This window comes from Poecilia formosa, unplaced genomic scaffold (genome assembly GCF_000485575.1).
Source record: "Poecilia formosa unplaced genomic scaffold, Poecilia_formosa-5.1.2 Scaffold7, whole genome shotgun sequence".
Lineage (NCBI taxonomy): Eukaryota > Metazoa > Chordata > Actinopteri > Cyprinodontiformes > Poeciliidae > Poecilia > Poecilia formosa.
In genome coordinates this window covers 3,502,864-3,515,054 of record NW_006799946.1, presented here as the reverse complement: position 1 = coordinate 3,515,054, position 12,191 = coordinate 3,502,864, and the positions used below count along the sequence as shown (strand labels likewise).

The window sequence follows — 12,191 nt, the reverse complement described above, 5'->3', positions numbered from 1 at the left end:
CATGCAGAAAGACCAGGGCCGGGAATCGAACCCAGAACCTTCTTGCTGCAAGATTAAAAAAGCTCTTTAACAAGAGGATCAAAGACCGGACCACAGGAACGGCTTTAGATTAAATTGCAAACGGAGGCACAGAATAAACAAAGAACTGTGGCAACTAGTGTTTTAGCACTACACACACGACAAGTATTTCTGACCCGCACTGAGGTTTACTCACGACTGCTTTTTGGGAAGAGCGGACAAACCACAAAACCCCGTTCAAGCCATTATTATTTTCACGCCAGCTGCAACAACACGAAGAATCCCAGGAGGAGATCTATTTTGGTTACAAGCAATTCCTAACAGCCAACTAAAGTAATTGCTTTCATATTGCAAAGCTGTAAGGATCAGATGTAAAGCCGAAGAGTTTTCCTCCCTTGTTTCCTCTGGATGAAGTGGTTCACGTCTTTGTTTATAACCATAAAAGTCTCTGCAGTTGAACTCGCTCGCAGCAGCGTGTTCCTCATAGCAAGAACATGACTCATTTGTGTTTGTGCCTTTGTGGATGTGCGCGTGTGCAGAGTGCAGGGATCTCAGATTTAGTTTCAAATAAACATTTCGACTTTGTTTAATGTTGTAAAATGTTCCCCCCGCAGGGAACTGCGACAAATTGGCACTTAAATCACAGCTCAACTGTGGCTTTTTTTCTGCATTAATTGTAAAACATTTGATTTAGTTATGCTTCTGTTGTCATTACGATGAATACGTTCATTTCAACCACTAACGGTTAGGCTTAGTTGTTTCAATAAATCCTTCATTGGAGTTACAGATCAAGTTTTGTAAATTATAGGTGAATTGCTTGCAGTTTGTTCTGAAAGGAGATGGACTTATCCAGAAATGTCAAAAAAGAAAAATAACTTAAATTTACATGACAATATATCTGGCGAGGAAGTCCGGATAACTATTTTTTTTCAAAATTCAGTTGAAAAGCCTCTTACGTCCCGCACAATAACAATTTACGTAAGCAAAAATATGTTTGTTTTTTAATCAATTTTTTAATTACTAAATGTCACAGTCAAGCAAAGTTCTTTAAGAAATTAGAAAAACGTACAGCAGACCAATGGTATTGTAGAAGTTAGTGACCACAGCTGCTTGCAATTAGCTAAAATCCATAAATACTTAAGACCCCTTCTAAAAGTGCTTAATTGTCTGTTTTAATGGTTCAAACACCAAATATGCCATAATATATTTAGTGTAATATTATCGCACTGTGGAAACAGCATCATTACTACTGCAGAAGTTAATATAGTGTTCTCTTTTTCCACTTTGAGGGGCTACAGTCGATCAGTGCCTGGGAAAATAAATGGTGCTCCTGGATTTATATGCACCAGCCAATCATGTGTCAACATTGTGGCTAGGTATTTTAGCTTCCCAAGTTCCATTTTCTTTCAAATATTTTAAGATGTTTGCTATGAGAACAGGTGGATCTGCAAATGCAGAACTGTGAACCTAACTGTGGGTGTGCAGCCTGTGTATCCAGTATGTTAGACAATAACTGCTCGTATCTACTCCACACGACTTTGTGTCAAAGAAACCAACTGTCCTGCTTGATGTTAGCTGGAAATAAACTTCAACAAGATGAAATCAATGCTTTAAATGTTCCAGTTTAAAGGAGAAAGTATTTTGTAGTTGGGACACCAAAGAGCTTTGTGACACTTGGCAACAAATAAAGCAGCTTTTCACCTGAAAGGCGATTGGTGTTTGCAGGCCCTTTACAAGGAGGACTTTGAGAAGAACAAGGGGAAAGGCTTCAGCGTGGTGGTCGACACACCAGAGATGCAAAGACTGAAGAAGACGCAAGACCAGATTAGCAACGTGAGTGCAGATTTTACTCTAACACCAGATTTTCTAATCCACAAACACACAATCAAGCCAACTTCCACCCAGTATGATAGATTTAAGAAGCAGAACTGAAAAATAAGGTAGAGTTTAAGTTTGAGCTTCTTTCCAGGTTTACCTATGTGTATTTCCAGACTTTGTTTCCTGTCTAATTCTCTGGAATTGTGTCCATCAGTCCATCCGTCACCTCCTTCCAGTGTACGGTGTTGGTGGATTTCATTTTCATGGCGAGCTTTTTGTATTAAAACTTTAAAATGGCTCATAAGAATCAGGAGCTTTGGCAATCTGTGCGTGGAAAAGTGGAACCTTGACATGTAAAGAGTGCAGGGACCCTACAGATGGCAGCGAAGGAAGTCAGAGTGCAATCCTGCAGAATCACAAAGGCACATTTCTGACATTTCTCCTCGTCCGCTGTGGAGCAGCTGCCCTATATGGTCAAAATCTCTCAGCTGTGGACATAAACTAAGCCGCTCTACACACACACACAAATACATGGACACACACACTTCCCTTTTCTCTCATGAGAGCATTTGTTACAGATAGGAATGATGGGTATTAAGCTGCATGTCAAAAGGCCATAATCTTTTTTTTTTCCTTCTCCTTTTCCTTTTTTCCCACTGTTGTTCTGCACTTTCTCCTGCAGAACTTCACTGTGGCATTAACTCCCCTCTCCCTAATTCTCCTTACGCTCTCTGCGGGCTGAAGCTGCGGCACCTGATTTACAGTGCAAATATGTTTGCTCTTCTTGCCATCTCCTAAAATGGTGAACTGTTCACATTAAAGCAAAACCTGCCGAGAAGGAAACAGTTCAGCGTAAGCATTTACTGCCCTCTTGTGGATTAAATGTGCATTTTGTTTGTGCAGATAAAGTACCATGAAGAGTTTGAGAAAAGTAAGATTCGAAGTGATGCGCCTCCTCCTGAAAACAGACAAGGTGAGATGTTTCTATGTTTGTTATGACTTTATTATTATTTTTTTAAACAAGCATGGCCATGGTTAATGTCTGTGTCTGTGCAGAACAAGAATTGCAAGCGTCAAACCCTGAAAGATTCAACCAGCCTGCTGGACAGATGTGCCCCGCTGTTGTGTCGCCACCTAGTGGAGGGGTGAGGCAATAACATCAGAGTGTGTTTAAATCAGAGTGGGAGGCTGTCAGCTGATCTTAAGCCATCACATAAGAAAAAATGAATGATTTTTGATTAAATTGTTACATATGTTGAAAGCTTGGTTTAGGTTATGTATTTAGGTAACGTAGGAAGTTTTGTTCACCGCAATCAAAAACATGTTTGCAGGTTTGTCGCTGACATTTTTTTTGGGGGGGAGGGGGTTGTTGAAAAGTGTACCAAGAGATCATTATTAACAGTTACAATGAAATTTGGGAACAATGTTTTTATGATAGATTTTAGGTTCTGGTCACAAATGAAAACTTTGCTGTTCCGTCTCTAGAACTGCAATGTAAATTTCACCAGGTGGACTGTTGCTGGAGAAAAAAGTTTAATTTACTGTAGCTGCCTTTGTTCTTGGAGATAAAACACTACATTAAGCCAATACATACATATTATGGTGAATTAAGGAGCAGTGTAATGTGCTTTTAGACTGCAAGACTCTTTTTGTACATTTAAAAGCATTTCTCTCATTTCGTCACAATGTTCAATATAATTTCTTTGGATTTTCGGGAGACGCCTCCAAAAAGTTGTGCATGTGGTGTCAAAATGGTATGTAGTTTTCACTTTAACAATAAAATCTGAAAAGTGTGGCATACAATTCACCTGCATCTGGCACAGCTTCAACATTATGCCATGGTTACTCAAAGAGGATTAGAAAGAGAAGTAGCCAGGAGGCCCGTGGTAACTCTGGAGGAGCTGCAGAGATCCACAACTCTGGGAGAATTTGTTGACTTGCCATTTGTAATGCCTTTCAGAAAAATATGGCCTTTATGGAAGATTAGGAAAAAGAAAGCCACGGCTGAAACAGGGTCATGGGACTTCCACTTTGTAGTTTGCTGTAATCCATGAAGAGGTTTAAGTAAATATGTGGAAGATGATCAAATGAGACAAGGGACATTTCAAGGACAAAACATTTAGAAATCCATCCCAGAAATGTCAGGCAAAAACATCCGCTTTATTTTTTGGACATCTGTGGGTGTGCACACCTGAATGAACATTGCTGTAACGGTCTATACTCTTTTCTCCAGTAGGTAGGGAAATCAAATGCAAATCAGTCCATTTCAACTCAGGTTTAATGTTGCACATCATGTATATTCCACCCAACCCCTTCCCTTCTCTCATTCAGAAGCGTTACCAGGCCTTGTACAGCTACGTGGCAGCAGAGGCGGATGAAGTTTCTCTGCAGGAAGGCGATCTGGTCTCAGACGTCGAGCCAATCGACGAGGGCTGGATGTTTGGATGCAACCAGCGCACCGGGAAGAGGGGAATGCTGCCGGCCAATTATGTCCGACCCATTTGAGAAACGATATACATGCAAACCAGGCGAAGCACACAGCAAGGGGGACAAACTCCTGTAATGTGGATTTAGACTGACTGCTGTATGTTAAAGAGTTTGTTTTTCCAGGCAATTTGACTTTTGGGATTTTTCAGTAAAGTGGAACTGCCATCTACCCCAATAAAAAAAAAAGAAAAAAAAAAAAAGTAAAATTCAATATAAAATTCAATTTAACGGTTGCAGGTTGTAGCTTCATGATGCATTCATTTCTGAAATACAAATGCTTGTTTTATTTTTTTGTTGTTCCTGCTTAAAACTTAAATTTTGCTCATCTGCCATTCTGTGCCTTCTAAGGTTGGAAAAGAAAATACGAAATATAAGCAGCTTTATTCAAAAAAATGTAACACGTCACAGTAAAATTTTACCCAAACATTTAAAAACAAAGACGCTGTTTTTACAAATCATCTTAAAGTTAAAAAAAAACCCAACAAAACCAAAGCACCATCATAAAGTCATCAAAAAAATAAAAAAATGTAGCGGGGACAGAGGTAGTGTTGTAAAAACAGTCCTTCACGCTGTCGGCATCAGCTTCATGGCGGACAAACATGCAGCTCTTCTGCTGATTTTTTTATGTAGCTTCGACGGCAACAAGTCGAGCCTGAAGAGCTCAGAGTTTCTGCTGATTAGATCTTCACACAACCTGGAACAAAGAAAGTCTATCAATTAAATCCTAGATGTGCTCAGGATAGTCCACTTTGCTTAAGCTGTGAAACAAACGGCTAATTGTGAAAAAAGAAATTAAGTCATTTTTAAGAAGCAACTTTTTTTTTAAAAGAAATTTCAAGACAGGCAAACAAAGAGCTCAATTCCTGGGGTTTAACGGCCTGACGATAAAGATTAACTTAACATTCATTGTAAACAATAAATATGTGAGAGAACTCATCTGCAAGCAAACATGTTTTAAAATATTTTTCTCAGAAAATGCCATATACATTTATACTGTTATAAACTAATTCGATTCACATTTTATCCCTTAAATGAGAAGTACTTTTCATGAAATAAATACCTATGTAGCCTGAAAAGTTCTGAAAACTAAAGCTTTTGACAGCAACTTCAGAGACGAGACCAGGTTCTCTCCGCTCATCTCTGGATTAAATGGTTTCATGACACGTTAGCACAGGAAGCTTGAAATAAATGATGATTCTACATATAAAAAGGACAGAAAATTTTACAGAAAAAGAACGCCTCCTTCATTCGACTTGAGTTAAATATGCATTTCTTAAATTTACAACATTAAGACATGGATGTATTCAGATTAGACTTGCATAAATTATTTTTTTTTTAAACGTAGTCTTTATATAGGTTTTGTTAAATTTCTATTTCATATCCAGGCCAGGCTGGGATTTTATAACTGGGCTTTTTAAGTAAGGGTTTGCGATACCTGCAGAGAGAATACGGCTGCGTCTGGAAGATTAAAACGTCCCTGCAGTGATGTTGCTTTGGGGCTCTCATGACCGACACCTGGAAAAAAAAGGTTGACGCGTTAATGCCTCATTAGACATTAAGCATTGGAAAAGGTTAAGAACTGTCTGAGCAGCTAGGGACAAAAGAATAAAAATAATAATAAATAAAAATAAAATCACATCCTATGTGTGAGGCATGACTCAAAAGAGAAGGTATACAAAGCTCAGCAGACCAAACCATGGTTATGTTTTTCACTTTAGAACATGTGTGTCACTTAATACAACTGAGACTGCCTAGTTTACACATGCATTATTAAAGATGTGAAAATCAAACAGCAACGTGGTTCATCATCTGAAGCATTAAACCACTTAAAGTGAATTATGCAACTGCTTTGATCTCTGGCTCCCATTAGGTTTAAAAGGCACATTGGCCGTTTGCTGCGGCCTGTTGATGCTGTGTGTAAAGGGTAGGATACGGTTTCCATATGAAACAGGAGAAATAAGGTTGGGAGTTGGATTGATTGTCTTTTCACATACAGAGTCCACGAGGACGCAGAAGTCACTGTTTCCACCAAAGACGACAACATCACCGTCACTTCCCAGGCAAGCAGTGTGACAAACCCTGGAAAAACAAAAGAAAGAAAAAAACAATCTTTAGCTGAAAGTCTTTGGAAAATGGTCGATAAAAAGTGAAAGAACCTGACAACCATCTGAATGAACCTGAATGAACCATCATTCATGGCAGATGAACTATTTTATACCTTTTCAGCCATTAGCTCTTTGGCAGTATCCCTGGTCAGCTAAATTTTGGATTCTGGAATTTGGGAGCATTTTCCCTCCCAACTGATTAAGAGATCAGGATCCAAAGTGCTAATTCTACAGAACTGCAACTGTTCAAGAAATCTTTTGAAGCAAACAGGTCAGTTACCTGGGCTTATCTTCGTGTGGATGCTTCACCTTTGTCCACTCTCCCTTCTGTGTGTTAAACAGCCAGGCATCATCTGGAAGTGGTTACATAAACAGTGTTTTGCAGTTAACATGAAACTCAGTCAGAAGGAGACAAACTTCACAGTCCTCAAGTTGGTCAGACTTACTCAGGGTTTTCCCGTCCATGCCGAGGCCACCGTATACAAACAGAGTTTGGTCCGACACAGAGTTCATGGTGTGCATGAAGCGCCCCAAGGGTGAAACACAAGGCAAGCTGTCACTGAGTAAATCAGAACAGAAAAAAAAAAAGACAGTAAAATTATAAGCCAAGCATTTCATAAAGAGGCACATATGAGCAAGAAGATATTTACAATCTACTCCAAGTCCAGGTCTCGAGGTCCAAGCAGAAAATGTCCAACTCTTCCGTTTCCTGCAAACAAAAGGACAGTATATCATTTTTGTGGGCCATTGAACACTAAACAGGAACTTCAGTGGGGTCTAGGTTTGGTTAAAGGTGATCGAGTCAAGTTTTAATTTGTCTCAGAGTTTCTAGAGGTGACAGGGCAAGACACAAGCTCAGAGGAGAACCATTTATCACAGGATCTGCATTTCGTGGATGGGGCCCACTGTCCCGTCACAACAGGAAAGAGCTACTGAAACAGGAAAGGGCTTTACCCAAACCGTCACTACCAAGAGGGAAGTCTAATCCCATACAAAGCTATCTTGAATATCATAACTTGTTGTGGCATGAAAGTTTTTCCTAGAAGGATTTGCTAAAGAATGTCTGCTGCGATGAGAAGATTGCTTCAGCTGAGTTTTCCAGTTGCTCGAAAAACTCACCACTCCACCAGTGATGTAACCTTTGTTTCCCAGTATGGAGCTGGCATGGCAGCCTCTGGGAGAAGGAGCAGGACCCTGGATGAGATTAAAAAACAAAAAAATCTTCTTGTTAACATTCAGACACCAGACAGGCGGCAATAAGGAGCCGTCAGAGGAGCTGCTCTGACAGAACATGTATATAATTCTGTCAGAAGTTGATTAATACAACATAATCAGGGTGCATCGATTTTGAAGGTACGGAACGGGTCATAAATTTATATAGTCAGCAGAGGGGAGAAGGGAATATTTTCAATAAGGGATCCACACAGACTCCCAATCTCTGAAGGGTAAAAGTAAAAAAAAAAAAAAATTATGTTTTTATTTTTAGCTTTTGTCTCTTTCTTTAGAAGATTAGTCTCTTTTGTTGAGAGTGCTGTGCAAAGTTCAAATTTGTTCCATGAAAAAGAAAAAAAAAAAAAATCCCAAGTTCTCCACAAAAAAATAAAATAAATGTGATCCTCCATACACCACACACACGTACACAAAAGACGACTTTAAGAGCCAGATTTAAATTTCAACTTCTGGTAAATCAGACAAAATAAAAAAATTTTAACCATCCACCATATTCCACCTCACCTGAGTCACGGGTGCGCTCCACGTAGAGGACCGCGTGTCAAAGACGCAGACCTCGTTGTTCCATCCCCAGCACCGAAACAAAGTGTTTCCGATCATTGCCTTGGAAGAGGTGAGAGAAGTGGGCATCTTGTTTAAGAAAAATCATCCAAAGCAACAAAATGTTGAACTTTGCCAGGCTGGGTGTTTACCCAGGACATCTCTTCTACGATGAAGCTTGACGATGATGTGTTCTGAGCCTCTGCTACGGTCTTACAGCCATATCCCCCAAAGTAGATCAGTCTGCAAGAACCATAAGCTACAATCAACATGGAATACTGAAAGAAACAACTGAAAACGGCATTTTAGCAGTTTAATTCATCCCTTAATAGAATGTAAAAATGGTAAAACATAAAAACAATGGTGGAGTTTGAGAAACTGGTGGCGCTCATGTCACCAATTGCACATTCCCCTTAGTAAGCTTTGATGTCTGGAAAAATAGGGTGGCTCAAAATGTGAACAGATTCCCTGCACACAAAGCAATACATTTTCTTTTTAGATTTTATTTATGAGGAGTAGAGCTTATAGCTAATGAAGGTCCAAAATTTATCCTCAGAAAAAAAATAGAATACTGCATAAGACTGATGAAAGTTTTTAATACATCAGTGTTACACACACACACACACACACACACACACGCACACGCACACGCATGACATTTATTGACAACTTGGAAAGTTGAGTGGAAGGAAAAACAAACTAAATAAAATCAATCAATCAAAAACCTGAAAGTATTTGCTCAGTAGTATAAGGAGACTTTCATAGATTGGGTGACATTTTCTTGCCTTTATTGGCTGCAAGCTGCAACAGGAAAAAAAAATGTAATGAAGCAGCATATGACTGGTTTCAGCTTTTTTTTTTTTTACTTTCATTACTGAAGTTTATGTTTAGTAATACTCATATTTATTTATATATACGTGTCTATTCTTTATATACTAAAGACAGGGTAGGGGTAGGGTTGGGGTTGATGGAGTGGAGTTGCTGCAGGCTGAACTGACCTGCCTCTGTGCACCCAGCAGGAGTGATTGTCACGGGGCGAGGGCGTCACTCCCTTAGTGTCGGCGACTCTTGTCCAGGAGAAGCATGGCTGAGCGACATCCACGCTGAACATCTGCGAACAGAAACGGACCGCATTGCTCCAAGTCAAATACTTGGCTCTAAATTTTACAACTAATTTCATCTCTTATTGTCAGTTCAGGGCCTCAAGTCCATTTGACCAAAAGCTCTGGCCCCAGTCGGCGTCTAATCTGCAGTGTCAACACAGTCTGGTATGAGACTGAAATCACCGCATTTCTTAACCAAACACACAGAACTTGTAAAAACCCACAAGGCAAACTTCCTCCAGCTTTTTCAAACATCATTATGAAACTTTGCCGACTGGATATAGAAGCTACAGTTGGTCGGACACCATTTCTAGCAATCGGAAACCTCTCTGGATTTTCGTGACTTCTATGGATTTTATGCGTTTTGTTTTTGTTTTTTTACCTGCAAATGGGAGACATTCACAGTTTGATGTCCGAGCTCCTCACCTGGTTGGAATATCCGTCAGAGTCGCATCCTCCAAAAATGTAGAGAGTGCTGTTAATATTGGAGCCACAGAAACCAGATAAGCCTGTGGGACTCTCTCCAGTGATCTCCTTACACTCCCTATTTCACCCCAACAAAAAAGAAGGGGGGAATGGGGGGTTAAAGTAGTCATTGCCAAGGGAAGGTTACAGTTTTAACAAAACTGACTGCAGTCTGTCTTTTTTACAGATTCTACAAAACAACTTTTTCCATCTCTGAAGCAGGAAAGAAACCCCCCAGTTTGCATTCCTAACTTTAAGGTCAAAATGACACGGCTTCAATATGGCCTTGTTTCTCACCACTTCCCACTGTCCAGATCACAGAGGCATATCTCACTACTGGGCAACACAACATCCTGTCCAGCAACTACCTGCAAGGAAACAAAGCAAAGCCAGTCAGACAGACCTCAATGTTCCTTTCATCTTCTACAAAAAGTCGCAAAGAGGACGCAAGACTTGAGCGCGCAGTGGTTCCGGTATAGCTTCAAGGATATTTTGACACTAATGTTTATAATGTGCAAGATATGCATCATTCATCTATTCTCACACTTTTCACTAGTTTCAGTGTCAAAGGATCACAAGTTTGGTGTGAATTTCAGCTTTCAACTTGCACTAGTTTCAGCGATCATTTCTGTGTCATTTAGAGATACTTTTAATCTTTTTTCAGATCATCTCCTTCTCACGTGCAAATCTTATGTCTAATATACCTTCTAATAGTCTTATAGACCACAATGTGAAATACTTGTGTATATGAAAAAAAAATCTAAGTTTTAGTTAAAGCATGCTTTTACTTTTTACCAACGCTCCAAACGTGTCGTGAACGTAAAGCACTTTAAAACTCCTAACTTCTGACCTAAAGGGTCACCTTGATGTGATTTCATTCAATTAATCTTCTGAAAATTGCTGGACTACAATAAATTTCAATAGTGCATAAAGTAAAAATAATATACAGCTACAAAACATACAGTTAAAAGAGAGCAGCAAAGACTAAAACAATATTCTGTACATCTGCGAAGCTTAAGTCTCGTCCTGCTACCCCGCACCTTTTAAGTGCATCTATTCGACACACCTGAACCAAATGGCTGAATTCCCTCAGCAGCATTTCAGAGGCCTGGCAACAAGTCATCCATTTGATTCAGGTGTGTTGGAGAAGAGTTGATTCTAGAAGTTGCCCTTGAGGAATGGACTTGGACATCCCTGCTCCATAAATACAGTAGTACGGGGACGCATGAGACAGGTGTGCAGCGCAGATAAGATACTTCTTGCAAACAAAATGAACAACAGCATGTAATCGGGTATCAAAGTTCAGTTGGAAGCAAGTAATCTACATTACTTAGTCCCCAAAAAATGCGCAACATTTTAATTCAAAGTATCCCCCAAAAACAAGACGTTTCACACTCCTGAATATTCGGCAAAAAAATAAAAAAATAATAATACAGAGACACATTTACAGTCCCTTCCTCCTACCTGCACAGGTAGCCAACATCCGCCTTTTCTCACCTGGTAACCTCCCCACACATACAGAGTGTTGCTGTGTATGAACGCCGTGTGGCTGCTCCTCTCCAGCCGCTTCACAGCAGCCTCCCTCCGGGCTGAATCCATCCCCAGACGCGGACTCGGCGCTGGTTCACCGTCCAATACGCTCAGTTAAAAACAAAGTAAAAACCGCTGTCAGTGGAGAGGATTTAAAGCTGAAATTAAAGGCTTAGCGAGACACCGGCAGGCTGTTGGCCGCCTGCGGCTGAGAGGGGAACAGCTGACGGTGTTGAAGAATTTGGCTAAAACGTGTTTTTCAGGCTCGCTCTCCTGTTTTATACTCCTCCCATTAGGGAGATATTTAATGCAAGCTCACCTCTGCAGGCGAAACCACGCCGCGCGCAGGGGGAGTAGTAGACCTGAACTAAATGAGAAAGAATCCCTAAAATGTAAAGCTCTTTATTGTGTTGCTGACGCCTACCAATTCGCTCTCGGGTTCGCCTTCTTAAATAATAACGCAATCCGAAATTAGAGAAACGTTGCAAACAACAGTATGGATGTAAACACTTGTTGAGTTTGAGTTAATTACAAAGTTCCTGAGATCAACGCTAGGAGAGGAGAGGAGAGGAGAGGAGAGGAGAGGAGAGGAGGAGAATGCTAACAAACTAAGTCTTAAGTGATACATTTTGTGAAATTTTACTAAATGTACTGGTGGAATTTATATTTTCGTGTATATACAAAAATGCATTTTAAGTAATAAAAAAAAAAAAACATATTCATAAAGAGATAAAACCGTATCAGTACGTATCTGTTTCTTGGTCACGGCCAGGGCCTGTGATACATTAATAAACTAATTTAATACGTCAGCTTTGCCAAGCAGAAGGCTTCAGTTAACCAGTCAGCTTTTAGTTAACATCCAACAATTAAGTTTTAGTCATCTTTCATTTCAACA

At 39.9% G+C, this 12,191-nt stretch overlaps 2 protein-coding genes across 4 annotated transcripts in view; one reads left to right on the top strand and one right to left on the bottom strand.

Moving 5' to 3' along the window:
• The window catches only part of LOC103151717 (LIM and SH3 domain protein 1-like), an 8,602-nt gene extending 3,996 nt beyond the window's left edge, over positions 1 to 4,606 (top strand). Inside the window, exons 4-7 of the mRNA XM_007571912.2 lie at positions 1,744 to 1,851; positions 2,740 to 2,809; positions 2,893 to 2,981; positions 4,168 to 4,606. Of these exons, the coding sequence (XP_007571974.1) occupies positions 1,744 to 1,851; positions 2,740 to 2,809; positions 2,893 to 2,981; positions 4,168 to 4,341 (441 nt within the window). The 3' untranslated portion in view covers positions 4,342 to 4,606. The remainder of the gene's footprint in view (positions 1 to 1,743; positions 1,852 to 2,739; positions 2,810 to 2,892; positions 2,982 to 4,167) is intronic.
• An 81-nt stretch (positions 4,607 to 4,687) lies between these two features.
• On the bottom strand, positions 4,688 to 11,595 carry LOC103151725 (kelch domain-containing protein 1-like). 3 transcript variants are annotated; one of them, XR_001664743.1, is made up of 14 exons: positions 11,231 to 11,595; positions 10,064 to 10,134; positions 9,728 to 9,845; positions 9,197 to 9,309; positions 8,351 to 8,441; positions 8,163 to 8,261; positions 7,548 to 7,622; positions 7,079 to 7,137; positions 6,875 to 6,987; positions 6,709 to 6,781; positions 6,318 to 6,402; positions 5,759 to 5,838; positions 5,384 to 5,520; positions 4,926 to 5,017 (listed from the first exon to the last, which is right to left on the bottom strand). XR_001664743.1 is itself a non-coding variant. In XM_007571924.2 (13 exons), exons 1-13 carry the CDS (start codon positions 11,363 to 11,365, stop codon positions 4,888 to 4,890), a joined length of 1,242 nt encoding a protein of 413 aa, XP_007571986.1. In that variant the 5' UTR covers positions 11,366 to 11,591; the 3' UTR covers positions 4,688 to 4,887. The 3 variants fall into 3 exon arrangements, 2 of the variants coding, with proteins under 2 accessions (XP_007571986.1, XP_007571995.1); XM_007571924.2 differs by lacking the exon at positions 5,384 to 5,520 and having other exon boundaries at positions 4,688 to 5,017; positions 11,231 to 11,591; XM_007571933.2 differs by lacking the exon at positions 5,384 to 5,520 and having other exon boundaries at positions 4,688 to 5,017; positions 11,264 to 11,588.
• Between the last annotated feature and the right edge of the window lie 596 nt (positions 11,596 to 12,191).

Bases quoted from the DNA above. Each gene is read 5' to 3' on its own strand.
- LOC103151725 (XM_007571924.2), bottom strand. From the start codon at position 11,365: ATGGATTCAGCCCGGAGGGAGGCTGCTGTGAAGCGGCTGGAGAGGAGC. The intron at 8,442-9,196 runs GTCAGTTCAGCC...TGGTTCTTGCAG, and splicing joins TGCTGGGTGCACAGAGGCAG to ACTGATCTACTTTGGGGGAT. The intron at 6,782-6,874 runs GTAAGTCTGACC...AACCACTTCCAG, and splicing joins CATGGACGGGAAAACCCTGA to ATGATGCCTGGCTGTTTAAC.